Source organism: Plasmodium knowlesi (assembly GCF_000006355.2).
Source record: "Plasmodium knowlesi strain H genome assembly, chromosome: 11".
In the NCBI taxonomy this organism is placed as follows: domain Eukaryota; phylum Apicomplexa; class Aconoidasida; order Haemosporida; family Plasmodiidae; genus Plasmodium; species Plasmodium knowlesi.
In genome coordinates this window covers 259194-280501 of record NC_011912.2, presented here as the reverse complement: position 1 = coordinate 280501, position 21308 = coordinate 259194, and the positions used below count along the sequence as shown (strand labels likewise).

At 38.6% G+C, this 21308-nt stretch overlaps 5 protein-coding genes across 5 annotated transcripts; 4 read left to right on the top strand and 1 right to left on the bottom strand.

The window, feature by feature from the left end:
- Positions 1-711: 711 nt before the first annotated feature.
- Positions 712-10644, top strand: PKNH_1106900 (conserved Plasmodium protein, unknown function; the record flags this gene model as incomplete). Its single annotated transcript, XM_002261209.1, has 1 exon — positions 712-10644. One exon carries the CDS (start codon positions 712-714, stop codon positions 10642-10644), a length of 9933 nt encoding a protein of 3310 aa, XP_002261245.1.
- Positions 10645-12036: 1392 nt separating this feature from the next.
- On the top strand, positions 12037-13581 carry PKNH_1106800 (exosome complex component RRP45, putative; the record flags this gene model as incomplete). Its single annotated transcript, XM_002261208.1, has 1 exon — positions 12037-13581. One exon carries the CDS (start codon positions 12037-12039, stop codon positions 13579-13581), a length of 1545 nt encoding a protein of 514 aa, XP_002261244.1.
- Positions 13582-14620: 1039 nt separating this feature from the next.
- Positions 14621-17284, top strand: PKNH_1106700 (aldehyde reductase, putative; the record flags this gene model as incomplete). The annotated part of the gene is made up of 1 exon (XM_002261207.1): positions 14621-17284. The coding sequence occupies one exon, from the start codon at positions 14621-14623 to the stop codon at positions 17282-17284; it is 2664 nt and encodes an 887-aa protein (XP_002261243.1).
- A 691-nt stretch (positions 17285-17975) lies between these two features.
- On the top strand, positions 17976-19100 carry PKNH_1106600 (WD repeat-containing protein, putative; the record flags this gene model as incomplete). Its single annotated transcript, XM_039114123.1, has 1 exon — positions 17976-19100. One exon carries the CDS (start codon positions 17976-17978, stop codon positions 19098-19100), a length of 1125 nt encoding a protein of 374 aa, XP_038969743.1.
- A 452-nt stretch (positions 19101-19552) lies between these two features.
- PKNH_1106500 (DNA-directed RNA polymerases I, II, and III subunit RPABC1, putative) lies at positions 19553-21275 on the bottom strand (the record flags this gene model as incomplete). Its single annotated transcript, XM_002261205.1, has 7 exons — positions 19553-19618; positions 19778-19852; positions 20110-20193; positions 20408-20467; positions 20607-20688; positions 20831-20938; positions 21133-21275. The coding sequence occupies 7 exons, from the start codon at positions 21273-21275 to the stop codon at positions 19553-19555; spliced, it is 618 nt and encodes a 205-aa protein (XP_002261241.1).
- Between the last annotated feature and the right edge of the window lie 33 nt (positions 21276-21308).

Below are 21308 nucleotides of genomic sequence, written 5' to 3'. Positions count from 1 at the left end.
CGTTTTACCATGTATGCAGGGCTAGCACAATCATATGCTCGCGGTAGCGCCATGGTATATATTTTATATTTTATATATTACGAACCCCTTTTTAGTGACGAGGAAAGCTTTTTAGCGTTCTGCGCCTTGAAGCTACCCTAGGCACAATACGTGAGTTAGACGCAGGTCCCTCGTTGCATCTATGGTCATCGCATGTTCGTGAAAAACGCCCATATCTATTTTTTCACTTTTACATATGGCTATTTTTTTTGTTTGTGTTCATCTCTTTTGATATAAAATAATTGAAGAGATTCTCCATGTACCATTATGGGTTTGAGGACAGGGTGGTCTCATTTTCTTGGAAGCGTGAGGGGACACACTTGAAGGTGTTCTATTTTGCAAATGTAACTTTTAATGTTTAAAAATAAAGGCGAAGTTGAAATAGCGTTTTTTTTTTTTTTTTTTTTTTGTCTATCTTTTCTTGGTTATATTTAATCTGCCTTTATTTCATAATAATCTGTCCACTCTATCAGCACATTCCTATTTGCGTAGTGACCACATTCTGATTGGGTACAGTGCATTTAGCATCACCCTGTGTTTATCCCCTTCTGTCCATGTTTTTTTAAGTAAGAGTATATTAGAGGTGATCTCAATTTTTATTCGCTGTTCCCTTTCCTTCCCTCCTTTTTTTTTTTTTTTTTTTTTTTTTTTTTTGGCTGATATATATAAGATATGGAAAATGTGTGTAAGGAACTAGGAAAAACGGACTTGTTCACCATAGACACTATACTTAGCAAATACGAGAAGTATGCAAATGGAGAAATACGAAATGAGGAGTTGAGGAGGTACATAGAGAGGTTTATGTTCCAGTATAACTGTTTAGATGAATGTGAAAGGAAATTAATTGAAATCATAAAAAGGTGTGAACATTTTGAGTGTAAAAATTTTCAAGCCCATTATCTGTTGATAACAAGTATAGTAAAGGAAATATGCCACATGGAATTGATCCCAATAATATACAACGAAATATTAGAAGAGAGAAATGCAAAAAACGAAGTGTGCTACCTGAGTAGGGAATACTACTTAGACGTAGAGAATCAGAAAGATGCAGAGGAGAACTTTAAAGCCATCTGTGAAAGGGTTTATAAAAAATACATCCTTGTGTTTATTAAGCTCTTGTATTATTCATGCAATTTGCCACCACATTTGTTGAACAATTTAATAAGCGCCCTTTCCTGTATGTGCATATTAATATCCAAGTATGATACATTTAGAGAACCAAATGAGAAATTCTCAGAACTTATATATAGAATATTTTGGAATTATTTCTCCAGAAGTTTTCATTTCCAACATGAAAATTATATTAGCCTTGAGAAAAATGAGGAGGAGGAGGAAGAGGATGACACATCGTCTTCCTACTACAGTGAATTACTAAATGAGGATAGCTGCTTTCCCTACCATAATGCACATAATATTTTTAGCGATAAGGGGAGAGATAACTCAACGAATGAATCTTCTTCTGCGCCAGCACCTGCGACTGATCCTGTGACTGCTCCCGTGGCTGTGTCCGCTTCGGCTGAAAGGGAGAGCAATAATTTGCAGAAAAGAAGAAAAAGGAGAGAAAGAAAAATTCTCGAAAAGTCGAAAGATGCAAAGGGGGAAAGGTGTGTGAATGAACAAGTAGGAGAAAATTTCAAGAAAACGGACGACCCGTTTTTTGCAGGGCACATTCTGCCAGAGGGTGATACACCTCGTGGGCAGAAGCAACAGGGGAATCCGCAACATGGGGGTGATGACACCGTACCGAGTGTGAACTCCCCTGAAGGCTGCTTTCCCATAGAAAAATGTGCCAATTGTGAAATTGAAAACGCAGGTGAAGACCACGCCAGTACTGTGCAGTCGAGCGAAACCTACACGAAGGTGAATAAGCGACTGCGTGCACACAGGGGTGAAAAAGAGAACAAGAAATTAAAAAGGGATAATGAGGGGGTGCAATTAGCCAACTCCTCCACCTTGCCAAATGCGGAATGTAAAGGAAGTAGGGAGAACAATGTGGTCGGTAGCAGAAGTGACGACAACATAAGTAGTAAACACACCAAGGAATTCCAAGTAGTGCAGGATGCACATGCACTGATAGAGGGCGAGAGGAAAGATGTCGGTGCTGTGCCCTCTTCTTGTTCATCTCTGTATTGCGGTGATGAAGAGGTGACCGGAAGGGGCCCAACAAGGGGGGATACAATTGGAAATGCAGGTGGATACACCGGGGGGTACACAAGTGAGTACCCAATCGATCATCCTGCAGGCCTTCACGCCGAACATCCCACGGAAGAGACCACCCAGAGGAATGAATCCTATCAAATCGAACAGGAACTAAAGCACGAAAACATTATGTTCGTGAATGTCCTTCTAAATGTGTACGTAAGTTTATTTAACACGAGAAGTAAGAAGAACTTTTTGTTCTATCGTGACAATCAGGTGGCATACAACGAGTTCCTACTGGACAACGTTGAAATTGTGATTGAGCAGATGAGGAGCATGCTAAACAAGATCAGATACAACTTGAGTGAATCCATAATTTATTTTTTGAAATTGGAATTTTTAATTCTACTGTTCTTGAATAAGATTGCCAAGAGAAACTCGGAAGGTGGCAACGAGGAGAAGTCTGGCGAAAAATTGAACAAGGGGAGCGAAAAGGTTCAGGGTTTAAGGTTCAATCAGCAGGGAATTAGCACAGGTGGATACGTGAACAGAGATAGCTATGCCAGTGGTCACAACTACGCGAATGGCCACGGGTATGATAACAATGTTGGAAGATACTTCGGTGGTAGCCATTCCCAGAACGGGAACTGCAACCCGAACGGTGTCCATAACGGTTTCCATAACGGTTTCCATAAAGGTTTCCAGAACGACTTTCGGAGCGGTTACCCGAACGTCCAGGAGTCGGATTTGTTCCCCATGTGGAGAAGGAACGAATCCGCGGAGGAGAGAAAAATTCATGTCGACCCTCTAAGTAACAGAAACGTGGTGAACAATGTGGACACAGCATCTGTGCGAAGTAGCATCGGTGGGTTCAGGAGTGCCTACGGCAACATTGCAGGTTGCGACCTCGGCATTAATCACGCATTGCAGGAAAGTGTAATGAGTGGTACAGGCGGAGGAAGCGACATTGGCAATGGTAGCCTCTACCCAAACAGCCCCAGTGCCACGTATGTAGATGGTAGTAATAGCACGCCCACTATCGATAACAACATGAATGAAAACAACATCGATATTGGTAACTTTTGTGAAAATTCAAGTGGAGATTATAACTGCGCTATTACGCGTAGAAACCCACAATGTAACTACATGGGCTCCAACAACAAGTACAGTGGTGCGTATAAAGCAACTAAGAGTGGAAGTCCAGATAAAGTAACAATGTCACGTAGGTATACAGCCTCATGTGGAAACAAAAATGGTATTCTAAATGCTACTAATGATGCCTCTGTACGTGCCAATAACGAGGCGACTACACATTTCAGCAGGGATGCCCCCAAAAGTGGCAGTCCAGATAGGCTAATAAACTATGAAACGTACAGTAATGTAAATCCCAGGTGTTGTAATGATAATCGTGAGGGGTATTGTAGCATCCCCAACAACAGCACATATAGTGCATACTATGGTAAAAACAACGAAAAAAGTATTACACTGGGAAAGGGCTCTCATAGCGAGAATAAGGTGGAGAGCGATCAAGCCAGTAGCCACTACGCGCAGGGCATTCTTAACAATAAGGACGCGGCCACAGGAATGAACAAAATCTTTTTGAGTAACATGAAGAACAACCTGTTTGCCAACATGGTTGGAGGTAGTCCAGATGTTGGTGTAGGGAATCAGGACATGGTTGGCGTTGTACCCCCTGGGCAGAGCTACCCATACGATGGAAGTATTTTTCCCTTTTGTAGCAAGAATAAGGAGGACTTGGGGGTCACGTGGAATGGTCAGGAGGAAATGGACGGAGAGGAAGGAGCCCAAGATGTGGAGATGGTAGATGAGGATGATGAGGAAGAAAGAAGGAGAAGAAAAAGAGAAATTGAAGTAGAGTGGGAAGGAGAACTTATTGCAGGAAACGAATTCCCAACCGAGTACGTAATTTTAAATCATGATTTTCTCAAGAGATGCGTAAAAAAAAGTACATTTGAAATTGTGAAGGATATTATAAATAACTTCTATAGTAATAGCTTCTTAGAGATGCTGGACATCCTCATAAAGTGTGTAGAAGTGAATTTCAAAGATGACAATCTTACCTTAATTAATCGAATTTTTTGGTGCATGTTGAAAGGCATAAAATATTGCAACGAAATGAACAAGTACAAAATTTATATGTTCATTTTGAGCAAAATAGACAAGCTAATTAAGAGTAAAAGATATGAAGAGAATAACTCTACTTTGAACAATTACAGCTGCTATTTTTTGCTGAATTTAATTTTTAATTTGTTTAAGAGGGACAAGAGGAGGAAAAGAAGAAACATATGGTACTTTTTGTTCGAGGTGCATGTAAATAAAATGAGAAGGAAGAAGAATAGTATGAAGGTGAACGGGACGAGGGGGGATGAACAACACATTGGGAATATACACCCACTTCATAATACGCTTGACGTGAATGATTATATAAAAAAGAATAAAAGTAAGAATAACGAAGTGGTTACAAAAATGCTGATATCGTCTTTGATAAAAAGTAATGATAAAAATAAGCATATCAGGATGGATCAAGTGAAAAGCAACAGCGTAAACGCTTCGGAAAATGAAAAAGATTTCATGTCCTTATGTGATGGGAAGAACTTTCTAATAAATAATATAATAAAATTTTTGTTGGAATGTTGTATTAGCAAAGGGTGCATTGTGAGATTTAAGAGTCTCCGAATATTTTACATGATGACTATTCTGTTTATCGAATTTATCAAAGACAGATCGTTAAGCTACGAAGAGAAATTGCTTAAAAATTATATAATTAAATCGATTTATCAGAATTTCTTTCTTTGTATTTTTAACATTTTAAAAGAACCAGAAACGAACATTTTTATTTATATGAAGTTTCGAAATTTGTGTCTGAGTTTGTTATTCATTTGCTCCAAAATTCTCTCACCCACTTTTTTGAATGAGTTTTACGATAAGGTTGTTTCTTACCAGCTCTGCAGCGTTGATAATTTTTACACATTGAAGGAGAGTGCTTGCCTGACTGATAAAAACGGCCAGCACTATGATGACAACATGTTGAAGGCTATTTACTCCATGTTCCTAAGTAATGCCAAGGATATCTACCTCTTCGCCTTCTTGATGCTTTTTAGAAATTGCAGAAATATTATGAACTTGAAAATTTTGAAGGTCATTTTGAAGGTGTCGGAGGAGGAGGTTAAGGTGATATTGGGAAATTTGGTGTCGCAGCGTGAAGGGGATGGTTCCGAGAGGCAGAACAGGCAGAGCAGGAAGGACACACAGGGGAGGAAGGATAGGGGAGGATCGACTAACGGTTCCATTAGTGGGCATGTTAGCGGCAAGGATAGCGCCACGGTTAGCGGTGCTGTGAGCGATGATATGATCTTGTTGCCCGTAGATGGGACTGCTGATTTGACGGTCGATCAGGAAGGGGAACTGCAAAACGGTCTACCGAGCGAGGCGCAGAACGTTGGGGGAGGCCATTTAGACGGGAAGGAATCGAATAACCTAAGGAGGAGAAAAGAAAGCAACAAAGTAGAATTGTTTCAAGTAAAAAACATAAAGATGAACGATTTTCTCACCAACGAGATGCAAATAAAACTGAAAATAAAGGATCAGAATGAAGAGGAGAAGAAACAAACGACATACAAAAATTTATATTTTATCAACATATTCTACATCACAGAATTAAAAAAAATTCACATATATGAAAATAATTTTATCTACTACATGTTTAATTGTGTTTTCTGCTTTCTGAATATATATATAAATCGGTTCACATTTTTCTTTTACTTTATTAAAAATGAGAGCTACCATCACAACAGTTACTTTGGTCATTCCTTCAAGAGTAATAGAAGCAACACTGGCAACAAGGATGCTGAGGAATCGGGGCAAATGAATGAACAAAAGTATGTGTTGGAGTTTATCCAGGAAATGTTGACTTTGTTGAGAAATTTCATACACATTGTTACGATGATGGAGGAAAATTTAATAAGTGTAAATATAGAAAGTTTGGTGAAGAAGAAAACGAGAGGAAGCGAATTGACAAATATACGAAGCCTCAAACGATTGGTTATACTGGAATTACAGAAGTTTTATTTCATTTTTGTGAAGCTATTAAAAGTTCTTTTCTTGCTAAACAGAATAAATGGTTACTGTGTAACCCCTTTTGAGTTTTTCTTTTTTAAGCTGGTGCAGTCGCTAGACAATGAACTCATAGGGGTTAACACGAAAAGGCATATTTTGAAATTTTTAAAATATTTTTCCTACAAAAAAAAGTTCAAGGATACCATCATTAGCAGGATTAACCATTTTTATTCTAAGGTGAGAAGCAAGAAGAAGAAAATCTCTGATATTTTTTCGAAAAAGGAATGTAAAGGGCAAGATCTGTCTTTCTCTTCCATCAGAGGGCATGACATTTTTACTTCTAACCCCCCCTACATGGATGATCGAAAAGGGGAAATAAATGACATCCTCGGGAAGGGACACAATCATCTGTATGGTTACGACAATTCTTTCAAAGCGGAAGGGGAAGAGGACGAGAAGGTAGAGGAATCCCACTTGCATGAAAACCAGCGAGTGAAGGGAACAACGGGGCTACTCCCCCCGGAAAAGGAAGAATCGCCCCCACAGGCGGAGCAATTGGAGACTCCACTGCTACCACCCGAAGCGGTTAACCAAAACGAGAAAAGGAAGTCGACCAGGAAGAAATCTGGCAACAATAGCCGAAGGAGCAGGAGCAACGTGAAGAAGGGGCAAGCTGGGAAGAACAATTCGGAGGAGGTCATCGCAGCTCCCATAGAAGCGGTGCCCAAGGGAGAAGATCTCAATGCCAATAATAACGGTGCAGGCGAAGATGGAAAAACGGAAAGCCAAGGAGGCAACGCCACCGGCGATAACGTCACCGCGGAGGGAGCGGACAAAGCGGTACCCAACACTTGTGCAAACGATTCAAACGCGAATACAGGCGCGAATACAACCGCCAGTAGAAGCAGAAGGAGGAAATGCAGTATCACGAAGAAGGACGAAACAAAGATCGATACTGATCCGAACCTCTTGATCTGTACAGAGCAGTTGAATCAGGATGAGAAGGAATGGGATTCTACGAAAAATTGCAAAATAGAAAGTGAAGTAAAAGTGGAAGAGCAAGCAGAGGTGGAAAATCCAGTGAGTAATACCCCAGAGCAGGAAACTAGGAGAAGCAGATATGGTAGAAAAAGTGGCGTTAACACAAAGGATAAAAATTTTAGCATGTTGATTGAAGAGGAACATGAGCAGAAGAGGAAAAGCAGGCGAATGAGCAGGAGTAAGAATTCAAGTGCAGGGGATAGGAAAGGTAGAAGCGGTGTCAAGAAGGAGGAAGAAGCACCCCCCGGAAGTGAGTTTCTGGGCGCTATTCCTGGAGGTGTTCCGAGCGAGAATCCCCCCCAAATGGAAAGCGACAAAAGATGTGCTGATAATGATAATGATAACAATAATAAAAATAAAAACAAAAATAATAAAAATAAAGATAATAATGATAATAATAATAATAATGATAATAATAATAATAATAATGAGAAGGATCCTGCGAATGTAACGACAGATGGCTTCTTCCCCGAAGAGGGCGCAACTCAGAAAAGAGAAACAGGCGAAATTTTGGCAGATAGGAAAAACGACTCAAGGGCGAACAAATCCAAAGCGAATGGAGGAGAAAAAAATTTGGAACATACAAATGAGAAAAGCACAAACTTAAAAATTGTCCAGAACTGTAATAGCAACATGATAAGCGAGATGGACAGGTTAAATTACTTTAGGAAATACACCGCTATTAGCAGCCACAAAGATTACAAGGTGGAAAAATTTTTCTACGAGAATTTAGAGCTATTCCTAGTAAGCATATTCATATTTGAAAAGAACACCAAATTGAACACCACGAATTTTTTTTTGGAAAACTTGGAAAAAATAAATGAAGTAATTGAATTCTGTAAAGGGCATCACATCGATAGAGGAGTAGAAAAAATTGTAAATCATTTATTTGCTTATTTATGTGAAATAAAAAACAACAAAAAGTATATCCACGGAATGATAAATTTAATTACCAAGACATTATCGTATATTCCAATGTACAAAATTTCAGAGTCCCCCTTTTTTTTTATTTCCTTCTGTTGTCTTTTTAAACGCTCGAAGAAGAAACATGTGAACAAAATAATTATCCAAAATTTTATTATTATTTGTATGAATTATATTGATACTTTAAAGAAGCGAACGTACACCAGAAGGAGATGTCGCATGTGGTTTAGGAGCCTCCATAATAGGAGAAGTGAAAAAGTGGAGCAGAAAACAACGGCGATTGGGCAGAATTATAAAAAGTTTGGCGCATCTCCGGTGAAAAGTACTGGTCGAAAGGTTGTCACTGGGGTTGACTGTACCGTAGATCGTGCTATGGCAGGATCAGGGGGAGTCCCGGGCCTAGCGTCCAGATCTGGAGCAGCGGGTGTAACAGACATAACAGGCGTCGCAAACGTAGCAGACATAACAGGCGCAACAGACGTAGGAGGCGTAGCAGAAGTAAGTGGTCTAACAGATGTAAGCGGTTTAAATAGCGTGATGCCCGTGGGGGGTTCCTCAGTCAAGGAGCAGACGAGTAAAAACTCGAGGAGCAGAAAGGGGATCAGCAGAAGAGGGTCCAGTAAAAACTCCAGGTCGAAAAGGAACACCCAGAAGGGGGAGGAAGTGGCTACCGAGGAGGTAACTATGAAGGAGGGAGGAAGGAACGAAGTGACCACCTCTACAGTGGAAATGGTTCGAACAATGGATACACAAGGGAGAGCCGATGAAGAGGCGAACACCAAACCCAGCAATAGCTACTACGAGAACAATTGGAAAAGTGGGCGGAGAAATAGCGGAAATCAGAAGATATCAGGTACGATGAGCGGTATGACGCCGAGTGACTATCTCCACCCTCAAGAGGTGCTCCTTTTCCAGCGAAACATGCGAGAAGAGAAAGAAATAACAGACAAGTTGCTCCTGAACCTGATTAACCTGTATATAAATTTCATGTGCTCCTTCCATTTCTACTACTTAACTTTTTACGAAGACAACTACAGAATATTGAAGAACATTTTATTTTTAGGCATAGATAAGATACTACAGAAAAAGGCGAATAAAAAATTGACTAGCTTCGTTCTGTCTTTTATATACATTTTAATATGCCTTCTGTTAAAAGTAAAGATGAAGGAGGAATTTATATTAACTTTGAGTAGGGACCAAACGAAGGGGCAAAAGAAAATGCGAAGAAACGAACGGAAGAAAAGCGAAAAAAGAGAATTTCGAAAAAAAGTGGAACTTATTAGTGGAAAGAGCAAAAGCAATGAAAACAAAATAAGTGATTTACGAGGAGCGGCAACGAATGACCAGGGAGAAAAGGAGGAAGAGAAAAAGTTTGTAGTGAAATATTTAATTAACCTTATAGATGAAAGAGAACAGGAAAATGTAAACCAAATGAATAAGAAAAAATTCAGGAAAAATATAAGGCAAATTTTATGTATAAAAAATGATGAACATTTAGAGAATTACAATTTTTTTCCAAAAAGGTGCTTCTACAAAAATACAATGGACAAACATATAGATAAGGTGTTCCATGTGAAGGAGAAAGGAAAATTAGCTATTACAAGTTCGTTAAATTTGAAAGAAAACTTAAAAAAGTTAAACAAAATTAGTGTTAATTTTTCGTATAAATTTATTTTCACTCTTTTATCGGAGTCCCTAACATTTGAAAAGAACGACGAATGGCTCATCAGTCATGTTTTTAGGAAAGATATGAAGAAAGACACCAACTATGCGAAATATAATTTTCTTGATTATATTATATATTCATGTTTTTACACCATTTTTTGCAAAACGAAATTCATTAAAATGGTGAAGACGAATTATCAGAGAGTTTCGCCTGACATACAAAATAGCAAAAAAAATAAGGGGAATATTAAAATGAAGTCGTACATATATAATGAGAAAAAATACTCCACTCTGCAATTTTATTTGGCCGTTGAAATCCTGAATTTAATTTTTAACAATTTAAAATATCTTCCATTTAATTCGATAAAGTTAATTATTGACATATTTCTCAACAGATCATTTTTAACCGTGTGGATAGATGGGAAGAAGGAAGATATAATAAATAAATTTCAGAAATTATTTCACAATTTTTTTTGCGATATTTTTTATATACAATCTGAGAAAATTACGCAGTTGCCCTATTTTATGTATCAATATCAGAAAAGTATCTTTCTTATAAATTTGGTTCTAAATGCTGTTGTGTGTAAGAAGAAGAAGCCCGTGGATAATTTCCTCCTTCTGGACATTTTGAAGCACTGTTTTCCCGGGCCTGATGTTGACAACTATAATAATTCGTCCGATAAGAAGAACGAAGACAAGCGAGGGATGGAGCGATCGCACCGCACGTTGCGGAGCAAAAAGGTGAATCTCCCTAGTTGACATGGAAGCACATGAGAGGGAGCACATGAGGAGAATCACCCCCCGGAAGGTTTACACATTTGGTTGAACTGCCCCAGTGAATAAATCCTTCTCCTGTATCACGTTTTTTTTTCTCATCTGTTTTGACTGCATAAAGAGCTGATTCATTACGGTATTTTTCCCTCAGCAGGGTGGGGCCATTTCTGTGCGTTTATATATATGCCAGTAAATCAAAGTATATTCCCTTTCCTTTTTGCTCCTTATATTTGCGTATTTGTTGACTGTGGGAAGGTATCTGTATGCGTGGCCATGCTGACACTTCACCAATGATGAATTTGTTTCAAACGAATAGTACATGCGGATTGCGAATAGCTTAGTTCGCTTCTTGTGTCTTTCTTTTATTTTTTGAATCAAACATTTTTTCCTATGTTTTTTTTCCCCTTTTTTTTAATTTCCGCAAACTCGTCCATTTGGTTTGTCAATTGCCTTCTCAAACGTCACACGGGGTGAAGGCAGTAACTCGCGGTGCGATGTATACAGCGTGTGATCCACAACACATCGTCTCCTTTGCCCACCCCACATGTGCCAACCATCCTACTTAATTATGCAGAACACCGTTAAAAGGGGTACGAGCGGGTCAGAAAAAAAAACATTTGACGTGACCATATTTTTTTATCGTAGGTTTGTTCACACCGATTAAGGGAAGGAAAATGACTCCTCAGAGTTTTATGTTTCATATTTCGCTCCTAATCTACTGTGGGTGTGTGCGGGCACAGAGGGGAAGATTCCCTATGTGCGGCGTTTCCGCTTGACTCATTGTTTTTTTTGCGTCGCAATTGCTAAACATTTTTCCCCCCAAGATATGGCATCATTTCGTACTTTTAAATTTGCATGATCCTGCAAACGTGCAACATTTTGGCAGGAAATTTATTCTTTATAGCTTTTATTTAAGGCGTTTATTTAAGGAGTACATTTAAGGTGTTCATTTAAGGTGTTTAATTTTTCAATTTGGAGTTGGCCAATGTAGGCACTCCGTTATAACACTTTTTTTTTTTATTTTTATCGCTTACACGGGCTATTAGGGACTCGTAATTTTTCCCTCCATAGGAGGAAAAATTGCCAATTTGCTAACTTACCAAACCTGTTCGCACTAAGCTGGAATACTTTGTCATATATATATATGTATATTTTTTCCCATTCAGTAGATTAATTTTTTCTTTTGAAATGTAAAAAAGGGGGGAATTTGCCAAAGCGTTGGAGTAGGAAAAGCTAGCGAATGAATGACCGTAAAGTTGTGAAGACTAATTTAGCATTTTTTTTTTTTTATTATTTTATTTTCAATTCATTACAATTTTTTTTTTTTTTTTACGTACTTGTCCCCTTCCCCCCTCCAAATGACGATGTCAATACACAATGAAGAGCTGCAAAAACAATGCGAACTTCTTTTGGTGCAACTTGAAAAAGAAGCTTCGATTGGATGGACGAAATTTTGAAGACTCAAGGAATATTTCGATATATTTTTTCGGAGAGTACGGAAATGTAGAGGTTTCCATTGGGCATACAAAAGTTATATGCAAAATCACAAGTGAAATTGTGAAGCCCTTTGATAAAAGACCAAATGAAGGAATAATAAAAGTAAATTTAGATATAGATAGTTTCACAAATGTAAATGACAATTCCCAAATTAGTGATGAATGTTTGGAAATTAAAAATTTAATTGAAAGAATTTTAAAATCAAGTAATCTTTTAAACTTTGAATCTTTGTGTATTATCCCCCACAAGAAAGTGTGGTGTTTGTTAGTAAATATTATTGTCGTAGAAAACGATGGAAATTTATATGACTCTTGCTTTTTGTCTGCTTACAGTGGATTAGTACATTATCGAAATAATGAAGTGACAGTTGATAGTATTGGAAATATATTTATCGAACAAGGGGAGACGAATTACACCCCCTTGTCTATTCATAATACTCCTATTTTGACTACCTTTGCGTACTTCAATTGTGAAGATATATGCCTGATTGATCCATCGATACAGGAAGAAGAGTTTATGTCATCCAAATTATCCGTTGCACTTAATAAAAACGGAAAATTAGTGAGTATATTGAAACCCGGGGGATCGCCCATATCGTATGAAAAGATACTTGAAGCTATCGAGCTAGCGAAAAAAAGAGTTAAAAGCATTTTGAAAATTTTAGAAGATGCATTAGAGGAAGATAAAAATTTAAGAAATAGTTTGAAGAAGAGAAATTTACAAATAAAATATTCTTCAAATCCTGTACACATAAAATATGATGACGCAAGGGTTCATGCAAAACCGCTCGTTATTCCCCCGAACAAATCAGTAAAAAATAATATCAATATTGAAAAAATTATAAAGAAATATGAACAATATATATATTCGCAGGAGGTGAAGAAGGAAGAAAAAGAAAAATCGGCGCAGGTTCAGACAACCCTAGGGGATACTACGCGGACGAGTCAGTACCTCATAAATGAAGAGCTTCGAAAATTGAAGCAGAAAATAGAACCAAAGAATGGAAATGACTTTTCGTACATGGATAAGTATGATGACGATATCAGCGATATCAGTAGTAACCTTGATACAAAGAACGAAGTGAACCTTGGAAGTGCAGATGTGGGAAAGATAAAAAGACAAGAATTCAGCGACACCAACTCGCATCTGCATAATTTGAAAATGCAAAGAACGGGCGAGATGCCCAGAAAGGACATGGCTAACCCTGCAGGGTTGAAAGCGATGGGTGTCATCAGAACGGGGAATGATAAAATTAAGGGCACTGTTAGCTCAAATCCGCATTTTAAAGGACACCCAATTTTCGAGGATGATAAAAGGAAGACGAGTGCTCAGAAGCACGCCGACTCGAATGACGATTCATCCGACATAGACTTCTCCGTGGCCATTAACCAAAATTTGAAAAAAACGAAGAAGAAAAGAAACTAGGTGTGTCGGTTATCCGCAGGGGTAATTTTGATGATGGATTCACGTGGACATGCATGTCTGCATCAACGTAGGGCATCATTTTGACCCCCTTTTTTTGCACCTGTTCTTATGTGAAACGGTAGGTTGGGCTGTGCCCTTTCCTCGCCCACTCTGCGTACCTTTGCACATTTGCACATTAACACATTTGCACTATCGTATCTTCGTGCGTGCTTGACGGGTTTCCTTTTGGCCGCTGCGCCTATTCTTTAATTTCCCCCGTTTTCACCTTCAACAGTTATAATTTTTTCAGTTCCAAAACATAGGCTCAAAAAAAAAAAAAAAAAAAAAAAAAAAAACGCAAAGTAGTGTAAGAAATGTGCACAATAAAATGACCCTCGCTTCGTTTCCTAGGGAGAGAAGTTTAAAAGCAAAAGAAAGAGTGCCGAATGGGTAGGCAGGTCGTCATTTTAAGACATCCCCCCTTTTGGTGAAACACCTCCTAGGGGGGTTGTTCTTCTGGCCGAACGTTTTGAAGTCGTCCACTTTGTGGGGATGTGCCATGTCTGTGTGTAATATCTTTACATAAGCCCATGACGAACATACACATGGGTAAATATATAACTAGTGGTTTAAGGCGGGTAAAAATAAAATATGTTAGGTGTCAAATTAGGGTGAAATGTTAGGGCAACTTGCGATCAAATATTTCGTCATTGTTGAGGACACCCGGATTGGCGAAAATGCAATCTTGTTCACAAAATCGGAAATGTTAATGCCACTTTTTTTTTTTTTTTTTTTTTCAATGTTAATATATGTGATTATTTTCTGAACACGTTTCCTTTTTTAATCATAATTGGAACCAAATGTGTAAATTGAAATCCTTTAAATTGAGAAAGGGATATTTCTATATGCAATGGAAACTCCTGAACGAGTATTTTCTTTTTTTTTTTTTTTTTTTGAGGGAGAGGGCAACGAAATGATTGTTATGTAGCAGCGGGCATAGTGAGGATCGAAGAATTAGTTCCACCTCTGGGTAAGCTACTAAGAGGATAAAATTTAAAGGATGAAGAAGAGGGACGCATTAAGGTATATGCACGCTTTGTGCGCATTGTTCCTCCTGGGGGCTGAGGCGAATTCCAATGGAGTGGAGCTTCTTTCAGGTAGAAGCAGAGTTACCCGAGCAGTTGGGCGGGGAGGAAGTAGTGCCAACAGTAGCGGCAACAGTATCTGCAGCAACAGGAGGAGAGTCGCTCTGAAACGCCACCTCAGGGGAGATTCCTCGCAACCAGAATGCGACACAAAAAGTAAACAGAACGTAGTGAGGTACTTCATATCACCGGGAGGGCACCGTATGGAAGACTTAGACCAGGGGATAAAAAGGAAGATCAAGCGCATCGGGCGTACAAAACAGATCGAACGTAATAGCCGAACCAAACAATTCGCGCTACACATGGATAAGAGCAAGGGAGATCCTAGCGACCATATGTTTAGCCTGATCCGAGGGGGGGAGAATAAGCAAGGGCAGACATTCCCTCCAGGAGTAACAAACAAGTATGTACAGAAAAAAACGAATGTTGACGATGGAACGGAGAATCGTCGTCGTTCCCCGGAGGAAGACGACGTGACCTACAAATACGTAGAAGAAATGGAAGCAAAAAAAATTAACATCAGGGGAGTTGACATAGAATATCGAGTATACAATTTAGAAGAAGGAATATACATTGTGGATAATGCAAATTATGAGAAAATAAAGAATTTATGGGATAAGGACGAATTGAAGAAGGCTAAAGAAAATTTCGAAGGATCCTTTGGAATAAGAAGCCAAGGCATTAAAGAGGAGGACTGGATTATGCTCCCGCTAGATTATGAAGAAGACAAAAATATAAAATTGGTGAAGGCAGATTTTGACAATCCCACGTATGATTATATAATTACCTACTATGATAAGGAAAGGAATTACTACTTTGAATATAAAAGGAGAAATTATTACAAACCTTTTCGAAACACAGTGCATGAAACACCACCATACAAATCTGATTTAGAGGAAGACAGAAGATATTATGGGAAAGAAATTATCATACCCAAGAAAAAGCTAGATAATGAAATATTTAGGCAACCAATGTTAAGTGATGTTTTGACAGGGGGGTGCAATAGAGAACCCATAGGATTAGAATCTTGGAGGTATGTAAAATATCCATATGGAAATTTAATAGAGTATCAAAAATACAGCCAACTTTATTGTGTTAAAAAAAATGGGAAAGATAAACCCGTTATGAGATATCATTATTTGGGGAATAGCAATTTAGCGGTTTCTGAAATTTGTTTAGGTACCATGAATTTCGGAAATTATGTGGATCAGAAATTGGCCCACGAGTTATTTGATTATGCTTATGAGGAATTCCAGGTGAATTTCTTCGATACGGCCGAAATATATCCTTTACCTGTTAGCGAGAACTACTTTGGGTTGTCGGAGGAAATTTTAGGGAACTGGATTAAGGCTAAGGGGAAGGCCAATCGGCACAAGTTTGTCATCGCGACGAAGATATGCGGCAGGACCGATAGGATTCCTTGGGCTAAGAAGTACAAGGGGGGGAAGACTACTGGAAAGGAGGCTGGTGTAGGTGTAAATATGCATGGCTCCGGGGGGGATGCACCAGGGAATGGACAGGGCAACCGCGACCAGAACGACCGATACCAGAACGACCGATACCAGAACGACCGATACCAGAACGATCAATACCAGAACGACCGATACCAGAACGATCAATACCAGAACGACCGATACCAGAACAACCGCTACCGGGAGGAGAGCAGAAGCCCCATGGAAAAGCTCGAGGAGCTAAAAAGAAAGGAGGAATTATATTTGAAGGAGGACTATGAAGCGTTGGAAAAAATGAAAGAAATGGAAAAGTGGAAGCAGAGTCAGACAGATGACAATCTGATCACACTGAGCAAGGAAAATATCATTTCAAGTGTGGATAACTGCTTGATGAGACTGAAGACGAATTACATCGATCTGTTGCAACTGCATTGGCCGGACAGGTACTATCCTGATCAGTCTTCAGGAGATTATAGTAATGTGCTTTACGATTATAATAAGTACACTGATGATTTTGTGCCCTTTATAGAGCAGCTGCAAGCAATTAATGAGTTAAAAAAAAAAGGGAAAATTAGAGAATGGGGATTAAGTAATGAAACTCCCTTTGGGTTACTCAAATTTTACGATCTATGCAAACAGTTAAATATATCTCCACCCGTATCGGTGCAATTAGAATACAATTTATTATGTCGTAATGATGTAGAAAAAGGGTTTCTTGAAATTTGTAGACCTCAAAATACTAATGTTTCTATTTTGGCTTATTCACCCCTATGTGGCGGCATCTTAACGGGGAAATATTTAGAGTACACGGATTACACCACCAAAGGAAGAATGTTGAAATTTCCTTCCTACATGAAGCGGTTGCGAGGGTCTATAGCTACTTATATAATTCGGGAACTGTATTATTTAAGTCAGAAATACTACTTCCCGAACTTGACTGTGGCCGCCCTAAAATGGGTGTACACAAGATCGTTCGTTACGTCTACTGTTATCGGAGTATCCGATTTTTTGCAGCTTCGGGAAAATTTGTACTCGCTTACAGAGGATGTGCTTTTTACGGACAAATTGGAGCGCGAGATAAACGCGTTGCACTGGAAATTCAGGGATCCCATCAGGATCATCCAGTGAAGCACCGGGGGGTGGGTGGCCTTAAACTGTTAGCGCCATCTATTATGTGTAACGATGCTTTGAATTTTTTTTTTCTTTTTCTGTTCACGTGGCTCAGGATTGCTCGTGGAATGTAGGGCCCTCCAGATGAGTATATGAAGTCTCCTCACATTTCATTTTATTCACCTCTCCCTTTTTTTTTTTTTTTTTTTACAAGTATCGGTGTGCATCTGCACAGGTTTGAAAGGTCGACCATTCTGGTTCACCTTTTCAGTGCCCTCTATATTTTCCGCTCCAATTCTACGTCCTTTTTTTTTTTTTTTTTTTTTTTTTTTTTTTTTTTTTTTTTGCCACAGCACGCTGGGTCTCATGCGTGGGTTACACCCATTTGTTCATTTTTTTGTGAAACTTTTTTTTTTTTTTTATTAAATTGGTTTGATGAGCTCCTTTTTACGTTTTTCTTTTTTTTTTTTTTTTTTTTTTTTGTTTACTTCTCCACATGTTGAACGCAGGGAAGCATGCCCCTGTTGAGTTGCTCCACCTCTAATTGGTGCATGACAATGGGGATGTGAAGGGAAGGTCCCCATCCGATGTTTTTTGCAGCCATTTTTTTAAAGGGAAAAATTTGAGGAGGCACCTTCAAAGTAAAATATGTATTTGACTCCTCCAAAATCGTTCCACCTTTTCCACGTTGACGCATGATGACCTGAACATGGAAAACGCGAGAAGCATGGTGGGTGAACAGGGGAAGGCGCTGTTTTACCTGAGCAACCACGCAGACAATATATGCAGCGTGAAATTCTGCGGAGAAGATGTGTTGATCTCTACGTGCGACTGTGGAATGGTCACTTTATGGGATTTAAATAATTTAACAAGCACAGGGAATTACAACGTATCAAATTATAGTGCACTATATGCATCCCTTTTTGATAAGGACCATTTTTTTGTAAAAACGAAGGAAGGCTCGGTAAAATTATGGGACATAAATCGTAACCATTGTGCTGTAAAATTAGACACCAACAATTATACTTATGCCAAGCCGTACTCTGTAAATGGAAATATAATCACACCTGTAAATCACAATGGGGATATAGCCATCTATGATCTGAGGATGCAGACACACTTGCCTCGTAACAATACCCTATGGGGTGATTCAAATGAAGGAAGTAGTAACACGCTTGTCATACGTTTTAACAAAATAAAGAAAAGTGTTGGAAAAATGAAAATGTTATTTTCCAATGGAAAGCAAAAAGAAAACAAATATCTTTTGAATAGCGAATTGAAATTTTGTAGTGATATTTTGGATATTTACCCAGTTCCATTTTTGGGAGAGTCATTTATCCTGGCATGTTACGAACCTTCTCTTTTTTTAATCTATGATTTTAGGATGACTAGCCAATTTGTTTCGAGTTTTATAATAGACGTAAAGGAAAATGTTCTAAGTTATCACATAAATAAAAACAAATGCGTTGTTAGTTCTAATAACAATTCTGTGTATTCCCTTACATTAGGGAAGGGTGAACAGGTTTGTTTGGTCAAGAAGGCACAGTGGCCAAAATATAATATGAGCAATTTGGTGATCAGATCGGATAATAAAGTGTTCATTTCAATTACGAACAATTGCTCTGTTAACTTGTGTGATTTACACCAAATGGAAATCCTAGACTGCATTAAGACATATAAGTTTAACTACTTTAATTTCGTTGACTTCCACCCTTTTTCTGGCTTGTTCGCAGTAGCAGAACGGAATAAGGTTTCCATTTGGGCGAATCAAGCTTCCAGTTTTGATCTACCCCCCTCCAGTGATGACCAATCAGAGGTGGTGCCACTTGGGTGAGACGCATCCATAAGGGGGCTCTGCATACTGAATCCTCTTAATTATGTTGCTCTTCTTTTAGCATGTCCCCAGAAATATGTTACCAAATGAAAAGGTTAAAAAATTACCAAGTTGAACAAGGAGTTTTAATTTTGCAGCATCAAAAACAATGGTAATGATAAAAAAAAAAATAATAATAAATAATAGGAGGTAAGAGGGGGGGGGTTGATAGTGGTAAACCAAACATTCAAATCGGTTAATGCGTAGAGGAGAAAAACTCGGAGGACCAACTACACGCATGTTCCATATTAAGAAGGCGTGAAATCGGAAACAGCATGAATTCTTGTTCACACAAGATCGTGTTAACAAGGAACAAAACAGGAAAAAAAAAAAAAAAAAAAAAAAAATGACAAAAATGGATCGGCAATCTGCAAGGAGATAAAAAGCCGATACAGGAAAATGGGTTCAGGGTTTCAAACCACAAGCCTGTAGGTCACGTATCTACCAGCCGTTTCACTGGGTCTGATTATTTTAACAACCTGAGAAATAGAACAAGAAGGTGTACAAAAAATATGATGCAGATGGGGGATGAAGCATATGATCAAAAGGGCAACTGTGTATGGCGAGAACGAATTCTTCCTTCCATTATAGCACCCTTTCCCCTCCTTTTTTTTTTTTTTTTTTTTTTTTTTTTTCACCTGTCCTTTTGCGAGGCCGAAGTATCGACACACAGGATCCACGTCTTGAATTCGAGGCAACTTGTTTTCTTTAATCTGAAAATAAAGTAGTGGGCAAGATATGTAAACAACACAGGTGGTGTACGTGTAGGAATGGAAAATTCTTCTCCACATCTGCTTGCATGCGAAGTACTAACATAATGAAGCATATGGGTTTTTTGAACGTTCGATGAATTTTAGAATCACCCAAAAGGTGTAGAATAGTGCGTAGTGAGAACACAATTTCATTGTTCCCATGTGTTTGTTCTCCTTTGCATGTTTCTCCTGTTTGAGATTTTCTTTTATTGTTTTACCTTATATCTTTGTAGGAGGTTCCTTTTTTCGTCACTCGTGAGAGGGATGTGCCTTGGAACCAGTTCGTGCTTCGTTATGTTAACCTGGCAAAGTAGAAATTGACGGGGTATATATCACTGTTGCTTCAGCAGTTACTTGCGTGTAAGAGCGTGTCCACCCCAAGAAGAGACACCCCCGCGTGGTAAAATTTTATACTTCTTTCCATCACTTTGCAAACGAGAAGACGTCGGTTTTTTTTTTTTTTTTTTGTTAATACAAATAATTTGTTAATTTCTTTTTTTTTTTAACTGTACTTACCAACAATTCGGTATCCAAAAAATTTTCTATGATGTGTCTCGGAGCAGCCTCCTTAATTGCCTATAGAGGAGTGCAAGAAAAAGATGGTAGGTGTCGAGAGGTGGAAAAAAGAAGAATAACTAAATGAGAAACAAGCTCATTTTTTACACATAAGGAAGGAACAAAATTATCATATAATGTTTGTGCGCATAAGAATTACATCTCGAGCGAAGGGCGTCAAGGTATTTTGCGTTACAAGTATTGCTCTCTGAATTGATTTTTCATCCATTTTTTCCGTCAACCTGTAGTATGGTTATGTTTTTACATAAAGTTAAAATTGTATGTTGAGGGGTGGCGATAGGTGTGAATATGTAGCATGTGCCATTATATAAGTAGATACGATCCGGGCACTCGTATACATTTTAGCGTGTTTTGGTGTATTACTCTCTCAAAGGTTTAACTCCCGTTTTCTTAGTTTCATCTGCGAAGTAAACTATAATTTTGTTGCTCTCGTCATTCTTGTGACTTGTTATGATGGTCATTCTGGATCGTCTGAAAATGGAAATGCGGGGAAAGGAGATGGGGCGAATTATGGTATACGCTTCTTTGCACAGCAGTTTATTATTTTAAAAAACAAGCTAAACAAATAAATAAATCGGTACGTTCTTTCCAACATGCAGGAAGTGTATGCATTTGGAAATGTCCTCTATAATACGTATGAATTTTTTTTATGTGCTCGTTCTTACAGCTTTTCATTTTCCTCAAACTGTTCCTTGAAGGTAGCAAAGTTTTCCAGTTTTTCTCTGGGTGTTATGACGTATCCCCTGTCCTCGAGCATCTCACAGCAGGTTTTTCTGCATTTGTAGAACCTGGTGATGGGATCTTCCATTTGGCTAACTATCTATTTCTCACAAGGGGTGTG